General features: G+C 42.0%; 1 protein-coding gene across 6 annotated transcripts in view; it reads left to right on the forward strand.

The window, feature by feature from the left end:
* The window catches only part of ATP11A (ATPase phospholipid transporting 11A), a 140,869-nt gene that overhangs the window by 64,752 nt on the left and 54,508 nt on the right, over positions 1–21,609 (forward strand). For all 6 annotated transcript variants that reach the window (XM_037140936.2, XM_037140945.2, XM_037140956.2 and 3 more), the window contains exons 2-5: positions 3,951–4,073; positions 11,575–11,664; positions 12,441–12,521; positions 15,100–15,207. In XM_037140936.2, the coding sequence (XP_036996831.2) occupies positions 3,951–4,073; positions 11,575–11,664; positions 12,441–12,521; positions 15,100–15,207 (402 nt within the window). The remainder of the gene's footprint in view (positions 1–3,950; positions 4,074–11,574; positions 11,665–12,440; positions 12,522–15,099; positions 15,208–21,609) is intronic.

The following is a 21,609-nucleotide window of genomic DNA, read 5'->3' on the forward strand; positions in this document are numbered from 1 at the left end:
CATCACTTGTAGCAATTTTTTATCAGATATACCTCCCCAGGCAAGAGAAACAAAAGAAAATAAACAAATGGGACTATATCAAGCTAAAAAGTTTTTACACAGCAAAAGAAGTCATCAACAATATAAAAAGACAACCCACAGAATGGGAGAACATATTCACTGATACATCTGATAAGGGGTTAATATCCAAAATTTCCAAAGTACTTAACAAAACTCAACACCAAAAAAACAACAACCCAATTAAAAAATAAGCAAAGGACCTGAATAGACACTTCTCCAAAGAGGACATACAGATGGCCAACAGACATGATAAGATGCTCAACTTCGGTATTCATCAGAGAAATGCAAATTAAAACCACAGTGAGATATCATCGCATACATGTCAGAATGGCTATCATCAATAATTCAATAAACAAGTGCTGGTGAGGATGTGGAGAGAGGGGAATCTTTTTGCACTGTTGATGGGAATGCAGATTGGTGCAGCCACTGTAGAAAGCAGTATGGAAATACCTTAAAAAATTAAAAATGGATCTGCCTTTTGACCCAGCAATCCCACTTCTCGAATATATCTGAAGAAACCCAAAACACTAATTAGAAAGAACACAAGCACCCCTGTGCTCACTGCAGCATTATTTACAATTGCCAAGTTACAAAAGTAGCCCAAGTGTCCATCAATAGATGAGTGGAAAGAACAACTATGAGACATTTACACGATGGAGTACTACTTGGCTGTGAAAAAGAAAATCTTACTTTTTGCAATGGCATCATGGCCCTTGAGAACATTGTGCTAAGTGAAATAAGCCAGTCAGAGAAAGACAAATGATTTCACTTATATGTGGAATCTAGTGAACAAACTGAATGAACCAGGAAAATGGGGACAGACTCATAGATGGAGAGCAGGCTGACAGCTGGGGTGGGGAGGTTAGAGGGTGGAGGAATTGAGCAAAAAGGAAAAAGGACCCACGGACATGACAGCAGTGTGGTGATTGTGGGGGGAGGGGAGTATAAGGGAACTAAAAGGGAATGGGAAGTATACAATAATATAAAAATAAAATGTTGAGTCACTCCTCCATAGTTGCACAGCCCCTCAACAGCAGGTCACATGCGTGATCATGTGGGAGTAGTTATAACTGCGGTGGTCATACCAGATGTTGTTACCCTGGAGTGTCCTATTTGTTGTAGTCTCCACACCTTTTGAACACTTACGTTTAGCCTTCTCAGAATTGAACATTTGTGCAGAGAACAACATACAGAGCTCACCTAGGTCTTAACCTGAATTCAAAAATGTTTCCTGCCTCTCAGTGTCATGTGTAAGATCACCTGGTCACTTTATGACTTCAGAAAGTGTCGTTCCTCTGTGTCACTGCTTGGATGTGCGATGCCAGGCAGTGAGCAAAGTCAGGTGAAATGTAGCTTCACTGACACACTTTCAGTCCATTGTGTTGTAACCTCTTAATAGAAGCAAGATGCTTAAAGAAACTTCTGGGACGTTGTTTCTGTTTTTATCCTCAGGGACCTGTACAAAGGCAGCTTTGTCATATGGGGTTCAGCTTTCATTGAACAAGTACATGATACATTCCCGAATGACATTTGTGTGGTGGTGATTCTGGCCATCCTACTGTGTGTGGGTGTTTGGTTCCTTTCCCCATTCTGTGTTCTTCTGACTTGCATTCATTTAAAAGGTACTTCACTGTTGCATTATATTGGAGGTGTTAAATAATTACATTAAAAACAATAAGCACCTACTAGACAACGTTGAGAATATGAATGAGCCTTAACAAGATTCATTCTGACTTTGCCCCCCCACCCCAGACGGGTCCTTGTGGTCCCCGGGCCAGGGAAGCACCAGCTCCCGCTACAGGGCACCACGGCATGACCTGTGGGAAGATTTGAGCTTCCGGGGTTAGCACTAGGGCTGAAAGCCAACTGCTATCTTTGAAGTTTGGAAGAAACGTTTTTTATATTTGCATTAAAATTTATGTATTTTTGTTCCTTTCCTTTTCTGGTTCATTTGTTATGCATTCTTTTTCAGTGTAACTTCCTGAATCCACAGGAATGAAAAGCACACGTTTGGCCCCGCTCTGAGAAATGAAGGGAAGTCAGGGACTTGTTCTATTTTCTTAAGTTTCATATCCAGAGATTTATTTATGAAGCCCTTAGGCAGGTTTTTAAAGTAAATATCCCTCATGGGCGGCCTCACCCAAAATAGGAAAACCACACAGGAGGGCCGTGGGCACTGAGCCGGCCTGAGGAGGGAGGGCTCAGCCTTTCTGGGAGACTGCCCCTGGCCTTCGGCATCTCCTTGTCATGACAGAACAGCAGGTTCCTGGGAGCAAGCCACATGCCAAGTTTATGCCAAGGAGGAAGCACTCTGCTCATGGAGAGTGAGGCAGGTGGCCCCAGTGCCCATTCTGTTCCAGGGCCCTTGTGCCATTTCCTGTGTCCCTGCTGAGCCTCTTTGAAACATGGGTGGAGTTACAGAGACTGATTTGCTCTTTATCCTTTAAGTCACATGGACAGTCCTGCAAAGCTAGGTCCTAATAGAGGAAACGTAGGTGGAATTTACAAAGAGAATGTATAAGCATGCAGCTACTGTGGATAATGTACTGGGTGGGCAAAGGGTGGGGATGGGAGGGAAATATGAAAAGTCTTCTAAAATTATTCCCAAGACATGGTAGATGAGCAAAGGAGATGATAATATAAGCAAAAGAAAAAGAAAAAAAAATGCAATGTAAGACTTCTAATAACCTTAAACAGTAGAAATGCTGGATTTCTTGTTACCCCTCTCTGTTCAGTTTCAGAAAGTGAGGGTTCTCTCAAGCCACAAAGGGTAGACCCAGTGAGGAAGAGCAGTGATGGGACCAGGCCGGGAGCATTGCCATATATTTTGTTTTGTTGCCCCAGTTAATTCTCGAGAACTCTGAGAAAAGTGCTATTGCCACCCTCAGGGATGATGAAGTTCAGGCTCACGAATGTCTCAGTAACAACTGAGCCAGATGTTCTGATGCCCATTCATTCTTCTTGTCCTATTACACTGACTTCCTCCTCAACTAAGAAGGTTTCCATCCCCTTTTCAGCACTGTTATACCCCAGAGAAGCCGATACCTTCAGAGTTCCTTCAGAGGACCTGGGACGTGATGCCCACACCCTGTGCTGGGATGCTTGTCTAAAGGGGACCTCGGACCTCATGCTGGGGCAGCCAGTCAAGGAGGAACCTAGGATCATGTTCTGGGGTGCTAGTGTCAGGGGCACCAGGACCCTGTGCTGGGGCTTCTATAAGAGGCTGCATTTTAGCCTCTAATCAGTAACTGTAGTGCTTTTAGGAGGTGCTTGAGTGCTGACAGCACATGGTCTGGGTGGGTGTTTTTAAAGATCCTTCTATTCAGAAGGTATTTACTTAATGCCTTGTGTGTACAGCACTCTGAGTAATACCGAGATGAGTCAGACCCCAGTCTTCTGTCTTTCCAGGGAAGCCTTATTGATAGAAATACCTAAAGTGCTTGAGCAGTTCTTCTATTCTGAACTCAAGGTTTTACTCTTTTCTTTAAAGACCTTTCCCCAGATCTCTAACCCCCATTGTTACTTATCTTTTGGAAGTCTTAAGATTTTGCTGCCGTGTTCTGTTTTTTTACATGAACCCACCCTGTGTTATTTCCACTGACAATCAGCTTTTTCATGGCTACCTGTCAACTCTCACTGGAGTACTGAACACCTGCTCAGACTGTTCTCTGCAGGAATTGGGCAGGGGTTTGAAGAACTTAGCCCACAGGGCCTTAGTTAAATCAGCGGCAGCTCTGGGCCCAGCTCTTCTCCGTGGCCCTGCTGATGCTGTAAGTCAAACGGCACTGGTTTCTATTCATATGGACAAGTGTTACAGCGAACACTTCAGGGAAGAACTTTCACGCCCCGAGTCTGAGGCACTTGTGCTAACACCGCTCTCTTTTCCATAGTGTGCCGGAGAAGAGAATTGGGTCGACAGTCGGACCATTTACGTGGGACATAAGGAGCCCCCACCAGGTGCTGAGGCCTATATTCCGCAGAGGTACCCAGACAACAGGATCGTCTCCTCCAAGGTAACCTTGTGTCTGTTTATTAATGGCCTTCGGGGAGCACTGGGACTTTCTGACAGCAGCTAGCAACACTGCTCCTGGAACCGCTGTTGCAGCTGCTCTCCACTCCCCAGTGAGGGCAGTGATTACAGATTGCATGGGGCAAATTGCGAACTCACTATCCCTCTGGTCGTCCCCAAAACACTGTTCAGACTTGCCAAGATGTCACAGCACAAGATTGTCTTCATTTCTCTTTTAATTACATCATGGATAGAGTGTCCAATTTGAAGTCTAGGATGTCCAGTTCCTACTACTGCCACTTACTTATCTGTTCTCTGACTATGTACTAGCCACGAACCACCACAAGCTAGAGTTTCCTATAAAATAGAGATGACACAGGATGTCATGAGTGAAAGTGTGTGTGCACAACCCCCTTGTAAACAAAAACACTGAGCCTGTCAATTAGGAGCAATAAATGCAAAGAGGAAGAAACATAATTAAAATGTCATCGTTTCAACCAAGTGCCTTCTGTTTGCTGACTGGAAAGTGGGATTACAGAGGTATATTGTACACACCGAGAGAGTAACCTGGTAAATGGGTCTTGAGAATGGACGGAGAATTTTGTAGCTGGCTTTGATGAGAAAGGTGAATGACGGCTTTCCAGATTATGGAGCACTTTCCCTTTAGGGGCCTTACACACTCACGTGTGTCCATGAAGGCACTCGCACATCCCTGGGTTCACTAGATGTGTGGGTCCATGTAGGAGACCTGCTTATTTTCTGTGAGTTATCAAAGAGTGTTAGTTACCAATACTTGCACATAGAAAAACTGTGCTTTTCAATGCAGTTTTTTAATGGAATTGTGTTATTTTAAAACTGCAACGTAAAATCATAATCATAATCATAATAGTAGTTTTAATCTCCAGAACACAATGTGGGTAAATAATTGCTTGTAAACAAAATCTCAACCAAATAAATGTAGTACATGGTACCCAGATATGACAAGTCTGAATGGTAGTGACATTTATAAATTTGACACAGTCTCAAGTAGAGATCACTAAAGATGATCTTTATTCATCTTTATGAATAGAGTATATGTACTCTGTCAACCCACTAGTGTGGCCAAAGAAGGAAAAAAATCTCAAAAACATTTCTTTTTTAAATTAAAATTTTTTTTAATTATAGTTGACATACAGTATAATATTAGTTCTAGGTGTACAACACAGGGGTTAGACATTTATGTAATTTACAGAGTACCCATTTGACACCATACACAGTTATTGCAGTATTATTGACTATGTTTCCTATACTGTACCTTATATCCCTATGTCCATTTTTACAACTGGCAATTTGTACTTCTTAATCCCTTCACCTTTTTCACTCCCTCTCAAACCCCTCCCATCTGGCAATCATTAATTTATTCTCTGAATCTATAGGTTTGTTTCTATCAAAAATATTTCTTAAAAATCTACTTGTTTGCAGTACAAATGCCTCCAGAAATGGGTCAGGGCCCTGGCTCAGTTGGTAGGAGTGTCACCCCCATGTGCCAAGGTGGTGGGTTCCACCCCTGCTTGGGGCATTTACAGGCATCAGCCAATGAATGCGTGGGTGGGGGGAACAACAAATCGACATTTCTCTCTCCCTTCTTCTCTCTCAAATCAATTTTTTAAATTTTTTTAAAAAGAAAGGGGGCAATGCACTGAAAAGCATTAAAATGTTGTGCCATGTGTGAACTTGTCAGGACAGGAATCCGGGATGAGGTGAAAAATTGTGGGACCTGCCCTCACTACCTACCGTCTCATCTGGGTGGGATGTTTGTCAAAGGCACTTCAGCCAGTGATCTAAATCCCTGTGCAGCTGCTTTCTCCCTTTGGGGACGAAGATCAGCCTTGAATGTTTCAGCCCCCAGTTTCTTCCAGTCGATGTGGAAAGTTCTCTACAAGCCTCCACGGAGGAGCTCTCTGAAGTGCAGGGCACCTGGTTGACTGGAGACATCAAAGGACCTTCTTGATGCAATTGGCAGAATGCAGCTGGAAGTCAAGGGATGCCTTATTCATTCTAAAAGCTCCTGTCAGTGTTTCAGGGAAGAAAATTGAAAGCAGTGATTTCTAAGTCCCATCCTTTGTTATCTGATTCAAGTTTTACAGCCAATGTATTCTCCTATTTTTCTTTCAAATATTCCCATAGTCCATAGCCAACAATAAGTTTGAGGTGCCTTGTCTCACCTCCTCACTCTACAATTCACCACCTTTTCTCCTTTTCCTTCCCTGTGGTGGCACCTTCCTGTCCCCAGCTGCCCTACATGAACTGGAGTCTCCAGAGCCTCCTTGGTTTATGACAAAAGAAGTCCTATGCCGGACATGGGGTATGATAAAGACTTATAGGTTCCTGGGGGCCTTTTTGAAACTGTTTCTTCTCAAGAAAACACCTTCATACCAGAAAACTCTACAGTAGGAACTAATAGAATTAAGTCAACATCCTTTCAGGAGGTGTGTCAGCTGAGGCTCCACAGAAGAGGGGTCAAGTGGTGGGTAAAGTGCTTACCGACTTTCATCTCAGCTTAGAGAGGGGACTGTGCTCTCAAATTTATGTGTGTGCAGAGAATGAACTTCATTCCTCAGAGAGCAGAATTAGTGGCTTTATATCAGTAGATGATGGTGTGTAATTTCAAAGGAAACCTATGTACGGCATCGCCTCTATTGCTAATCAAACTCCGTTTGCAAGAGGACCTGCAAAAGACGAGGGTTTAGAATCTAAGTTGGTAGCTGGGTGGACAGTGGCATTGATTTAGATCAACTGGAGAGGAACTCTAGAGCACATTATTGTTTTCATTTAAACGCAGTTCAGAATATATAAAAATATGATTGAATCTGTAGAACTTAAGTGCACAACCAAGTTTGGAGAATATGTTTGTGGTAATGTATCTACCTTTTCTTGGAAAGACAAGTTATAGTTCCACCTTCACGGAAGACTGCTAGCTAAGACTTCTGAAGTTCACAGAACTCAGAAGTGAATGCTCAGTCAGTCCCATTCATCATGGGCATCTTTATACTAGAGGATGAAAAGGCCAATCTAATTATGTTAAACTTCTGGACCTGCAGCATAGAACAGTTAGGGTGATCAGTGACTGATCTGAGGTCCATTTCCTTTTTGGGGAAGACACACTAGACAGGCATCAGATAGAAAAAGGAAAACCATGAAATTACTCCCCAGCATGACCCCCTTTCCACCCTCCTGACCACATGCAGAACCGCTACCCAGGGCCCACCTCAGCTCACCCTGCTAGCAGATCCTGGACCCAAGAGAACAATGGAGCACTTCTTTGGTTTCACAAAACTGTACTTTTGGGCATGAAATTCATGCAGCTCCCAGCTCTGCCCTAAGATGCTACATAATTAAATAGTAGGCTCAGATGTGCTGTCACTCCCAACCTTCAACAAAGCTAAGTAATTCTTGAGTGTTGGCGAGGGAAAATTACCTCTACCAGTTAGATATGAGCAGTGTTCTTCATGACTTCCATGTCATTTAAGCTCTAAAACAACCCAGTGAGGTCCCTATTATTTATTAAGCCCAGCCTATTCCTGAAGACACCAAGACTCAGAACAACGAGGATGAGCCGATCCTTCAGCTGTGCACCCCCTCTGCAGAGCCAGCACTGCCTCTTGCACTGTTCTGCTCACCCATCCAACATTAGTCATCCCGAATTTGAGCATAACTTTCTATTTTTACCCTCCTGTCTCCCAATCACAAATGAAAGAGAAACTTCAACTCCATGTGAGTTGATTGCCTTTCCCAGGAAGCAGCGCCTGGCCGCCAGCGAGCCTTTATGACTGCCCCTTGCACTGCGCCTGGCCGCCGGCGAGCCTTTATGACTGCCCCTGGCACGACTGTGGTGCTGGATCCACTTTCAGGTCACAGTAGCCGAGGCTTTTGTGTGCTTTCCAGGTGCTCTCATTTTACTTCCTGGCAGCTGGCAAAGAAGAACAGCGTGCAGGGCTTTTCTCTTGGAGTTTTTCTTTCACCACATGACTAAAGGTAGACCAGGTGAGACTGTTCTCTTCTTTGTCATGAGCCGTGCTCTCGGCGAGTGACTCAGAACCAGAGCAGACACGTGCACAAAGGAGAAGAGATTGGACAAAAATGAGCTCAGATGCTCTTGCAGCATTCTCCTGTCAGGACTAACGACTCACAGAACAAGTGCAGAGACTCCAGTATGTAGTTTTTCGTGATGTTAAATAAATGCCAGGAGTACTAATTGTCTTGTGTCATTTAACATTTCCCAAAACGCCTTATCGTATAGAGAGATTCTCTGATTGACTCAGACTTCTCAGTTTTCTTACAGTGAGAAAACCCCATTTCACCCCATGCCTGTGGCTGAATGCCGGGGGGTTGACTGTTAAGTACCGTTCTAGTGACTGTGTCACAACAGAAGGCAGGAGTTAATAGCCCAATACAGGTCAAAGTGTTTTATTATTCCTTGTAATACACAAAGCGTTACATTATATTGTGGCCCGCATGTCTAAGCAAATATTTAGATCACTTAATGAAGATGAAAAATGTACAATTGGCCCACCATTATCATTTTTCCAGCTCTAACATATGTAATGTTCATTTTATTTTATCCATGTTACTGTTAATGCAGTCATGAATGTTTAAATGATCTCATTTGGTTTTCAATTTTACTATCATACATTATCAGGAATTAACTTTTTTAATCACCTTGTAGTAATAATCAGAGTAATAACTTGTAGTAATTTTTCTGTGAAACATGGAAATTACAAAACTTAATGTCAAAGCAGTAGCATGGGTCTTCCATGCATGATTAGAATAAATAAACCATTTAACTGACTTTAAATTCCAAATTTGTGCTGGTTACCTGGAAGACCAGAATTCAAAATTGAAAACACAGTACCATTTACATTAGTGCCCAAAAGAAAATAAACACATACATACTTAAGTATACATACTATAAAATAATGTAATATCTATATGAGGAAAACTAAACCATCAATGAAAGAAGTCAAAGAGGAATTAAGTAAATGGAGAGATACTCTGTGTTCATGAGTAGGAAGACTCAACATTATTAAGATGTGAGTTCTTAGTCTATAAATTCAACAGTGCTAACAAATCCCATCAAGTTATGTTGTAGATACCGACAAACTGATTCTAATCGACATCTAAGGCTTATCCGAAAGACCCCAAATAACCAACACAGCGTGAAAGAGAAGAACATACTTGGAAGACGGATACTGCCTGACCTGATACTTCCTGTACAGCTGCGGAAGAGCAGACAGAGATCAACGGAGCAGAATGGAGAGCCCGGGTGTAGACCCACAGGAATATAATCAACTGATTTTTGACAGAGGAGCAAAGGCAGTACAATGGACAAAGAAAAGTCTTTTCCACAAATGGCACTAAAACAAATGGACATCCACGTGCAAGGGGGGAAAAAATCTAGACCAGCAATTTTCACCCAGTGTGCCACAGAATTTTTTTTTAAGATCTTATCTATTTATCTTTAGAGGGAAAGGAGAGAGGAAGAGAAACATCAATGTATGGTTGCCTTTCATGCATCCCCTGCTGGGAACTGGCCTGCAGGGAACCAGCCTGCAACCCAGGCATGTGCCCTGACTGGGAATCGAACTGTGATCCTCTGGTTCACAGACCTGTGCTTATAATCCACTGAGCTACACCAGCCAGGGCCCCCACAAGAATTTTTAAAACAGCAGCACCTGACTGTTTAGTCAGAGGCACTGACCTCTTTTCCCTTAGATTGTCAAGTTTAAAAATGACAACAACTAACACAACAGCCATGATGTGAATGAATCAAATTTATACCAATTTTTTGTCACATTGGCAAAAAATGTAATATATTTTTGGTGTGTTGCAGAATTTTAGTAATTAGTTTATGTGTGCCATGAGATGAAAATGTCTGAAAAATGCTGATCTAGACAGTGATTCTATACTTTTCACAAAGTTAACTCTAAATAGACTGATCATAGACCTAAATGTAAAATGCACAACCATAAAGATCCTAGATGATAGCACAGGAGAAAATCTAGGTGACCGTGAGTTTAGCAATGAGTTTTTTGATACAGAGCCAGTAACACTCACCATGAAAGCTAAAATTGATAAGATGGACTTTATTAAAATTAAAAGTTTCTGCTCTTCAAAAGATACTGTTAAAAGAATTGAAAGACAAGTCACTGAGAGAAGATAGTATATCCTGTAAAGAACTGGCATGAAATCATACATGGGAGGTAAGGGTGGGTACAGTGTGGTGGGTTTAGGACCTAGAAAATTAATTTCTTTTCTAAACCTCTGGAGGCCCTGTAGAGTAATTTATTGGGGCCAACTTTAAAAGAGAACTAAAAATATGTCCGTAATTGTCATGGGACCAGGGGACGACTCCTTTGTTTTCCTGCTCATTAATGAACTTCATTATGAATTCGTAAATGTAAATTAGATAGAAAATGGAAATTCCCTGTGTACTTTCTAAGCAGTCAGTAACTTAAGGCAAAGGACTTTTTTATTTAAACTGTGACTATACAGTGAAATTGATATAAAAACCAAATTCAGAATACATCGGATATTAGGGCCATGCCAGACTTTGCTTGTTATAGTCTCTTTTCAAGAACTTGTGTTTGAGATTCTGACATTAAAGGATCTCTTGGTAGGAGAGCTGGGTAACTAACCTTTGGGTCTGCAACGCCAGCAAACACGCCTGGCGGGAGCCGATGTTAGGTTCTGTTCGTTGTACAGATGAAGGCCAGGGTCACCGTACAGACTGGACAGAGCCCTTTCTCACTCTTCAGTAGGCTATCTTCATAAAGACAAAAACTTGTCAAATAGAATTTTTAAAACAATTTTAAAACTGTTTTAAACCATTTTAAACACTACAGTAAACACTCCAACTCAGTGTTTACTGTAGATTAATGACATTGTTGTCTTCAGCACGAGAGTTAGGGAACGTCTCCTCCCGTGGCAAAAATGCAGGGTTTGGACTGTAAGTGACAACCAGAACTTTTCTCCCCGCTTGCTCCTCCACTCCTTCTAAACCAGGAGGAAGGGCTCTGTGTGTGCTGCTGGGGAACACCTGACAACGCCGGCTTCTGATTCAGCTTTCTGTGAGCATCTCGTCACACACCAAAAGAGCTTATGAAGAAATGACAATCCAGGAAAAATGCTAAACGTGTATCTTTTGATTTAATAATCATAGGTTTATACTTTATGAAAGACATTTTGATAATAAAAACTATTATTAAGCTACTTTGCATTACTTTGATTACTTTGATTAATCTATAATAAGGTAAGTCACATTTTCTACTCTTAGAGAACACATTCTCTGTTAGTGGTTTGTTTTTGTGGTTAACAAATTGATAAAATGTCCACAAACACTCTACAGGTTGAATTATAAGTTTTGTATCTAAAACTAAACTTTTTATACCTTGAGATCCAGTGCTGCTACTTATCATGTAGAGTAAACTGTGATCAAAATGACACTTCTTTGTTTTTCTTTTCTACAGTACACATTTTGGAACTTCATACCCAAGAATTTATTTGAACAATTCAGAAGAATCGCCAACTTTTATTTTCTTATCATATTTCTGGTCCAGGTAAGGCCAGTGGCCCTTTAGTCTCGGGTGATGAACCATGGTTGCTAACAAGGAAGGAGCGAGGACTCGGTGCCACTCATCCAGTTTCCTCCTCTATTTTTTTCAAGGACAGCGTGTTGGTTCAGAGAGACCTATATGCTGAAACACACGCAGGAGCACTCTGTGTTTGAGTTGGTTCTGGCTACCTGCCCGCACTGGAGGGGCGGTCAGGAGCTTCCTGATCTTTAGGAGAAATTTGCCAGCCCAGCTAAGCATTGTTACCCTTCCTGAGCACGCACAGATTCTCCAATGAAAACATTAAGGGAAGGAGAGTGAGAACCACGGTGAGGTTTGAATTAGGGAGCAATAGAGCAAATATATTTTAAGAACAGCAACCCAGTTTTTCTCAATCATTCAAAATACAACTGAAGGATTTTTTTAATTCCCCCACATTAAGTTATCCAAATAATGTAGTTGAAGTGCGGCACCAGAAACAGGATAGTAAATTAAAATAAAATGTACACTGGCATCAGACTTGTGTCTTTGCCACAGCTAACGTCATTTTCTTAAGCATTTCCCTTAATTTAAAAGAACTGCCCCTCAGTTTTATAGTAAAATAGGATGATATACTTCTTAGCCAATGTATCTCTAGTGGTGGGATAAAGTGGGGTAACAGTCAAGCAATTTGAAATAAGTAAAAGCAAGTGTTAGGTGGTGGTATAATGGGGCCTGTCAGTCTGTCTAAAGTCACTAATGCATGTTTTTGAAAATGGCTCTACATTCTCTTTTACTTGCAGTTGATTATCGATACACCCACAAGTCCAGTAACAAGTGGACTTCCACTGTTCTTTGTCATTACTGTCACAGCTATCAAACAGGTAAGAATTTTACAGACAGAGGGAGAAGGCTGTGATTTTTGTTGTATAATATCACCTCTTGACCAAAGCAATCAGATTTGTGTTAGCCATTTTATAGAAAAATTAAACTGTATTCTAAAAGTTCATTTTTATACTTTTTTAGATTGAAACTCAAGTTAAAATAATAGAGATTATATAACTTAGTTGCTAATTTGGTGCCCTGTGAGTGTGAGGAGGAAACTATGGTTTTCACCTGAGTCAGCCAGAGGTGGTGTGTGATGTCAGGTGAGTTGCTCAACCTGACTCGTTTTCCACCATCTCAGCTGGAAGGCTCTGCTGCTTCCTGCAGAGGGTCTGGGGTGTGGCTTCACAAGAGCATGCTAAGGCCTGACTCGGTGTGGATCAGATTGTTCTTTCTGGTCCAGAGGAATAAAGCCAGTGACTAACAACAAGACTGCATCTCAGTTATTTAATTTATACTGTCCAGTTAGCTAGTTTAGTGTGGCAGCCATCACCACTATCTAGTTCCAGAAAACTTCCACTCCGTGACAGCTCATGGGCTGATGTGTAGCCACCTCTGAAGCTGTAGACAGCTCTTGGGGCAGCTGGCTTCCCTTTCATGTGCTGGGAGATGTTACAGAGAAGTAGTAATTCATCCCCCTTAACTCAAGTGCACTTTCACATCCAGCGAAACCCAATTCAAAGGCATGTTAATCTAGAAAATACCAAATGCTTGGTTGGAAAGTGTGTGTTTTCTCCTGTTGGAGAAAGAATTTGAAATTATGCCTATTCAAGACCAAAGGGATTTAGCAGAGTTGTTAGTTATGAGAATTAGGTCAGGCTGCTTTTACAAGGCTTGAGCTGGTATCTGAGTTGACATAGAAACAGCTCATACTGGTAATTTCCAGTGCTTATTGCCATCAATAAAATGTATATGTGCATGTAGAACTATACCCAGCTTTTTGTGGGTATCACAGTGAATCCAGAATTTTACTCAGTTTGCTAAGAATCTGTGTGGCCAGATTCAGTAAAAGACATAGTCAGGAACTATGTATGGTCTCACTTGTGCTTTTCAGGTAGAATATTTAAGTTCATCTGGTAGAAATGTAACTGGTACTGAGTTTCTTAAGGACTTTCGTTCAGTTCATATTAAAAGCCTAAAAGTTTTATCCATCTTTTGACTTAAACATTTTCTTTTTAAGAATCTATAACTAAGAATATATAATGGATATGTACAAAAATATAATTGTAAAGATGTTTGTCAGAAATACATTGATAACTATAACCCATAATGCTGTGGAAAATGTCCATGATATCACAGGGGTACAAAGTAGAATAGTATGTGCAGTATGTTTCTAATTTTGAAAAACCACACCCCATAGGCTAAAATTATGTTTATATATAATTATATCGATATGGTAATAATTTCTATATTAATGTATTTTGCGGAATGATAGGATTGGTTTCTTTGTGGGGAGGGGTGACTTATGTATTTCTTAGTTTTGCCCACAGACCACATGATACTTTTGTAATATATAAGGTAAAAAGTGATTTGGGGGAGTTATTTCTGACTCTTTTATTTATGTCCTGATTTTTTCTTCAAAAACGCATTCTCCTGCATGAGTTGCAGAGTGGAGATGGGAAAACCAGGCAGAAGACACAGTGGGACACAGCCTAGATACACCGTTTAAAAACTGCTTTTCTTTTCTAATTTTCTGCATTATACATATCGTTTATTCATTTATTCTACAGATATGACTGAGCTTCTTTCATGCACTGAGTCTTTTGTAGGCCCTAGAGATGATAATGTTGAACAAGAGACATTCCAGTGAGGGAGGCAGACACCAAGAAGCCATGTGTACATGCACATGTACACACACGCACATGTGTGTACATATATACACACACCCACACGTGCATTATAGGGCATTATGGTCTTAGTGGAGGGGCCTCTCTGATACATGCACTTGGATGGGGTACCAGGTGAGTGCAGTGGAAGGGGAACAGGAAAACCCCTGCCCCAGACCTCAGACCATTGAGAGACCCTGGCCCCTCAGGGACCCCAGACCATGGCCCTGACAGTGAGCCACCTGGTGTGTTACCTCAGTGGACTCGAGAATGGCCATTCCATATGTCGAGCCAGGATAAAGTTTGGGAAAACACCATTAGATGATACATAGTTGGGGCTTCCAGGAGTGACTGGCTTAGTCATGTCCTCATTCAGTCCAGGGAGGGCCAAGGAAGGGTGGGACCTCGACCAGCATGGTGACCAGGGGACACAAAGAAGTGGAAGATTTAGGACCCACTTGTGGGAAAAGTGCCAGGACTCACCAGTGGGTGGGTTTCAGGTGTGAGAAAAACGAGGCTACAAGATGTCTTGTGGTTTACTGCAGCCTCGTAGTCCTTCTCAGGGCACAGCTGGGAGCACGGGGCCACAGGGCTCCTGGCCACTCCACTTGTCCGGTGGGCTGGGCCTGGCTATATCTTACTCACACTCGTGGCCCCTCAAAGCAAAGTCCAGAAGGTAGGGCTCAGAGCTGAGGGACCCTCCATGTTTCTCTCACTTGTCACATGGGATTCTTTCTATTTGTTCTTTCAGGGCTATGAAGACTGGCTTCGCCATAAAGCAGATAACGCCATGAACCAGTGCCCTGTCCATTTCATCCAGCACGGCAAGCTAGTTCGGAAGCAGAGCCGAAAGCTGAGAGTGAGTGATAATTGACACAAGTACCTGGCCTAAAGCCAGTAACAATTAAAAAAAAAACCACCAATGTGACAGGTTTTTTTATTGATTAGACACCCAGACTATAACCTCTTTCCCCAAATATTTCAGGCAAACTCTTACACTAGCTTTTCTTTTTTTACTTATTTACTTACTTACTTACTTACTTACTTTTTAGAGTTTTAATAAACTTTATTTTTTTTAGAGTAGGTTTAGGTTCCCAGCGAACAAAAGGTACAGAAATTTCCCAGATACACCCTGTCCCACCACTATCAGCAGCTCCACCAGGGTTGCCCGAAGTGTATGAGGTTATACCAGCAATTTTCAATGTCTGTCATCTCCTGGCGCACATAAGCTCATTACTAAAATTCCGTGTCCCAACAAAAGTATGTTTTTTGCTGATCTGACAAAAAGAAAATAGGTATAATTTTGATTCATTCACTTACATGTTGGCTGTTGTCTTTTTTTTTGGACAATCTAAGGGAAAAGATGTCAAGTGCCCCTAATAGTTAGGTATTGTGTGTTTTAAAAATTCTTGCAGCACACCACTTGAAAATTGCTGAATTGTACTAGCCAGTCAAAAAGAGAAAAGCTCTAAACACTTTTAGACACTCTGTTTTAGCTGGCTGGTGTAGCTCAGTGGATTGAGCTCGGGCTATGAACCAAAGGGTCGCTGTTTCGATTCCCAGTCAGGGCACATGCCTGGGTTGCAGGCCAGGTCCCCAATGGGGGGCCACGTGAGAGGCAACCACACACTGATGTTTCTCTCCCTCCCTTCCCCTCTCTCTAAAAGTAAATAAATAAGAAATTTAAAAATATTTTTTAAAAAAGAAAATCTGTTTTAGAGCAAGGCAAAAATCATATTAATATAAAACTTTAGTAGTTGGAAATTGTGGAAATCAGTTCTAAAAACTCACTGAGTTTTTTTTTAGTATATTTTATTGATATGCTATTACAGTTGTCCCATTTTTTCTCCCCTTTCCTCCCCTCTGTCCTGCACCACTTCCCACCAGCATTCCCCCCAGTCTTAGTTCACATCTATGGGTGGTTCATATAAATTCTTTGGCTTCTCAATTTCCTATACTACTTGTAACCTCCCCCTGCCTATTTTGTGCCTACCATTTATGCTTCTTATTCCATGTACCTTTTCCCCTATTCTCTCCCTGTCCTCTCCCCCTTGATAACCCTCCATGTGATCTCCATTTCTGTAATTCTGTTTCTATTCTAGTTGTTTGCTTAGTTGTTTTTGGTTTTGTTTTTTAGGTTCAATTGTGGATAGGTGTGAGTTTGTTGTCATTTTACTGTTCATAATTTTGATCTTTTTCTTAGATAAGTCCCTTTAACATTTCATATAATAGGGGCTTGGTGATGATGAACTCCTTTAGCTTGACCTTATCTGGGAAGCACTTTATCTGCCCTTCCATTCTAAATGATAGTTTTGCTGCATAGAGTCATCTTGGATGTAGGTCCTTGCCTTGCATGACTTTGAATACTTCTTTCCAGCCCCTCCTGGCCTGTAAGGTTTCTTTTGAGAAATCAGCTGATACTCTTACAGGAACTCCTTTGTAGGCAACTGTCTCCTCTTCTCTTGCTGTTTCTAAGATTCTCTCCTTATCTTTAATCGTGGATAATGTAATTATGGTGTGCCTCAATGTTTGCTTCCTTGGGTCTAACTTCTTTGGGACTCCCTGAGCCTCCTGGACTTCCTGGAAGCCTATTTCCTTAGCCAGATTAGGGAAGTTCTCCTTCATTAATTTTTCAAATAAGTTTTCAATTTCTTGCTCTTTTGTCTTTCTGGCACCCCTATGACTTGGATGTTCAAATGTTTAAAGTTGTCCTGGAGGTTCCTAAGCCTCTCCTCATTTTTTTGAATTCTTGTTTATTCATTTTGTTCTGGTTGAATGTTTACTTCTTCCTTCTGGTCCAAATTGTTGATTTCAGTCCCAGTTTTCTTCCCTTCACTATTGGTTCCCTATATAGTTTTCTTTATTTCACTTTCCCCCCTATTTTGCAACCATACTCAACCATCTCTGTGCACATCCTGATTACCAGTGTTTTGAACTCAGTGTCTGATATGTTGGCTATCTCTTCATCACTTAGTTCTTTTTCTGAAGTTTTGATCTGTTCTTTTCATTTGGACCGTATTTCTTTGTCTCCAAGTGCCTGTTACTTAGTAAGGGGCGAGCGGAGCCTTAGGTATTCGCCAGTGAGGGGAAACCCACCTTGCTGTGTTATGGCACTGTATGTGGGGGAGAAGTCTGAGAGGAAACAGTGCCACTTGCTCAGCTCTCCAGTGGTTTGCAGTCACTTCCTCCGCTACCCACAAGCAAACTGGGCCCTTCTGGTGCTGGTTCCCGGGTGGGTTTGTGTACATTCTAGGACACTGTGGGTCTCCCCAATGAAAACTCCTGTGAGGCTGGGAGTTTGTCCTGCCGCCTCAACCCCCACAGGTGTTTTCAGTCAGAGGCTTTGAGGCTTTATTTCCCCACACTGGAATGTTGGGTTGTGTGGTCTGTCTCATTCCTCAGTAGTTCCTCCCAGTTTATCCTCACAGAAATGTGGGACCACCATATGATCTCACCTTTAACAGGAAGCTAAACAACAAAACAAACAAGCAAGCAGAAAAAAAAAAAACCCAAAAAACAAAGACACTGAAATAGAGAACAAGGGGATAGTGACCAGAGGGGAGAAGGAAGGGAAGTTAAGGGGAAAAAGGGGGAGGGATTTGGAGGAACAAATAGGAAGGACACAGGGACGAGAACTAAGGGGGGGGTGGAAATGGGAGGGAGGTGGGGAGCAAGGGGCGGGGGGAGGCTGGGATGGGAAAAATAGACAAAAAACTGTACTTGAAAAATAACTAAATAAAATTAAAAAAAAAAAAAAAAAGAAATGTGGGACCACCAGCCACCGTCTCTCCCACCTGGCTCTCCAGCCACCGCCTTGCCATGAGTCCTCTCTGCCGGAGCTGCCCGTCTCTGCCCCTCCTACTGGTCTGGATGAATGTTTCTTCTTTAACTCCTTGGTTGTCAGACTTCCATACAGTTCGATTTTGTGGCAGTTCTGGTTGTTTTTTGTTTTTAAATGTGTTGTTGTCCTTCTTTTGGTTGTGCAAGGAGGTACAGCGTATCTACCTACACATCCATTTTGGCCTCACCAAAGTTTTCACTGTCATTTTTTCCAATGAATGATTAACTAATGTAATTTTATGTCTCCAAATATGTGTTTAAATTAAGTGGATTACATTCACACCTCTACTAGCTGTTTAGAAGCACCTATATGTATAAAAGTCATAGGTGTAATTTTACAGTTTGTCTGGGGTAATGTTTAGCTGTGACCCTAGGGGTGGAGCCCAACTGTCCTCCTCCGTCACTTCCTCCCATCCTTGTCACCCTGCCCACACCTTTTCTCCCCCGCCTACCGACTGACCCTTCTTCTTGTCTGGCAGCTCCACTGTCTCTCTGGGCTGCTTTCCTGATCAGAAATTGTGGTGGAGCCATCAGGAAGTTTCAGTAAAGGAGTGTTGTCAGCCCTCATCACAAAGTGACAGGGAAGTGGGCCTTCACCGTCAGGTACATCCTGAAGAGGGGTGGCCCCGTCAGCCTAGGGATCAGTGGTTGTCTCAGGAAAGGACAGGGTATAAGGATATAAGAATACACATTAGGAGGCATGTTCACATGTCATCAGCATGTGATCCATCTCTGTTAACCTGCTTTCAGATGTTATGTATTACACATGCTATTGTATGTATTTTAAAGTTTTTAAACACCCTTTTCTTTGCTTTATAAATTTTACTGTCCGGGTGTTTTAGTAATTCTGAATGAGCTTCCCCTCAGTCTGTATTGGCGACGTTTTCCCAGTGGTCATGGGGTTGGGGAGGTGAGGGGCTGGGTGCACGGGCCTCGCAGCTGTGGGAATAGCAGTGGGGACCCAGTGTGTGTGTTAACAGGCTCCTGCCAAGGGACCCCAGGCCCTAAATGCAGTTTCCTTGAACACTTCTATTTCCTTTGTAAAGCCATCTGTACTTTTTTTCATTATTTTTAAAATTACAGTTGACATACTGTATTAGTTTCAGGTGTATGACAGTCAGATACCTTACAAATTGATCACGCCCATAAGTCTAGTAGCCATCTGGCGCCATACATAGTTATTACAGTATCATTGACTGTATTTCTATAGTTTATATCCCCATGACTATTTTTATAACTAGCAATTTGTTACTTTTAATAAATGTCTCTTTCTTTAAAAACACACCTAAACAGTGTCTACCAGCAGAAAATGGAATTTTTAATGCACTGCTCTCCTATGGGAAATGTCTGCTCTGTATCCAGCCTGTTCTAAGCTGAGGATTCCGAGTGGACTGTGTCAGACGAGGAAGAAAGATCAGGCTGTCCCTGCAAGTCCAGGCACCCTGTTCCCTGCAGGTCCAGGGCCCTCCTGGCTCAGGCCTTCAGAGGCGGCGCGAGGCCACGGGAAAAGAAACCTGCAATCTGTCCATCAGCTTCAAGAATGTCATTACATCAATGGGATCACGCAGTTTGGAACCTTCTGGGACTGGCTTTTTTCACTCAGCCTGATTCCCTTGATTTCACCCAGACGTGTGCACCAGTGGCTACTTGCTTTTATTGGAGACCGTGGTGCGGGTAGGCAGGAGTTGGTTTACATTTCAAAGATTGAAGGACATTTAGGTATTTTCTAGTTTGGGGCTATTATGAATAAAACTGCTATGAAGATATGTGTACAGATTTTTGTGTGAATAAAACTTCCATTTCTCTGGTATAAAAGCTCAAGAGTTGAATTGCTGGGTCATAGAGTAAATCCATTTTTAGTTTTCAAAGGAATTGTCAAAAATTTTCCTAGAGTGCTGGACAATTTTACTTTCCCGTAAGCAGTGTATGAGAGATCCAGTTCCTCCACATTCTTGTCAGCATTTGGTGTTGGCACTGTTTTTAATTTTAGTCATTCTGATATCTCAGTGTGGTTTAAATTTGCATTTCCCTGGTGGCTAACTATGTTGAATATCTTCCTACGCTCTTATTTGTCATCTTACATGCTCTTGGTGGGGCAGGGATTTTTACTGATGAATTTTGAATGTTCGTATAGTTTAAATATTAGTTGTCAGAAATCCCTTAATGAGGTTTTCACAAAGAAAATTTTTTAAATTTTGAGGAAGTCCAGTTTATTGATTTTTTTCTTTCCTTTTATAGGCTGTGCTTTCAGTGTCAAGATTAAGATCTCTTTGCCTAACCTGGAGTCCAGAGATGGTCTCCTATGCTTTTTTCTAACAGTTTCACAGTTTTGTGTTTTACATTTAACTTCATGATTCATTTAGAATTAATTTTTATCTAAAATGTGAGGTTTAGGGCAAAGTTCCTCCCTCTGTTTTAAAGGTTTCATTTATTTGTTTTTAGAGAAAGGGAAGGAAGGGAGGCAGAGAGACCGAGAAACATCGTTATGCAAGAGACGCATCGATCAGTTGCCTCTCACACACCCCGTGCCAGGGACCTGGCCCACTACACAGGCATGTGCCCTGACTGGGAATCAAACTAGCGACCTTTTGGTTGGGAGGCCTGTGCTCAATCCACTAAGCCACACCAGCCAGGGCAAAGTTCCCTGGTTTTTTTACTTATGACTGCCCAGTTGTTCTACCATCATTTTTGGAAAGGCTGTCCCTCCTCTACTGCATTGCTTTTGTACCGTTGTCAGAAGTCAGAATGCATGTTTGTGTGGGTCAGTTTCAGTGCTTTTTGTTCTATTTCACGGGCCTCTGGCCAGTCCTCCGCCAGGCGCAGCACAGTCCCGGCCGCTGCAGCTGCATGGGGGGAGCCTTCCTGTCAGCAGCGTGATGCCCCCACTTCACTCTTCTTGTTAAAGACTGTTGGAGCTGTTCTAGGGCCTACCCCTTTCCACATAAGCTTTAGAGTAAGCCCGTCTCTCTACAAAATCTTTGCCAGGATTTTGATAGGAATTTCACTGAACCGGGAGGTCTGTTTGAGGATCAGTCCTCCAATTTTAAGTTCTCAGACACTCAGTTGGAACAACAGTGCAGTGTGACAGGGAACTCCACTTATGATACAGTCAGAAATGTGGCAATATCCTGATTCTGGGAGTGCTTTGCACGTGGCAGCAGGAACATCCAAGCAATTGGGAAGATTTTGAACCCTCTAGCTTGGTGGGGTCTAGATTGGTGGGGTTTTGATGGTTACTTACCTTCTAGACCCAAAGTCTAAAGTCACAGTTGGAGAAAATGGGCCTTTTTGGGAAATCAGATGTCTTGCTTGGTGATGGTACTAAAACTGGGATGATTTCATCTTCTTTAAAAATCCATATGACAAATATTCTTGGCTCATTTTTGCTCTAGTTTTTGTAATGTGTGTGGTTGTCACTTCT

Source organism: Artibeus jamaicensis, unplaced genomic scaffold (genome assembly GCF_021234435.1).
Source record: "Artibeus jamaicensis isolate MK-2021 breed Jamaican fruit bat unplaced genomic scaffold, CSHL_Jam_final scaffold_833, whole genome shotgun sequence".
In the NCBI taxonomy this organism is placed as follows: domain Eukaryota; kingdom Metazoa; phylum Chordata; class Mammalia; order Chiroptera; family Phyllostomidae; genus Artibeus; species Artibeus jamaicensis.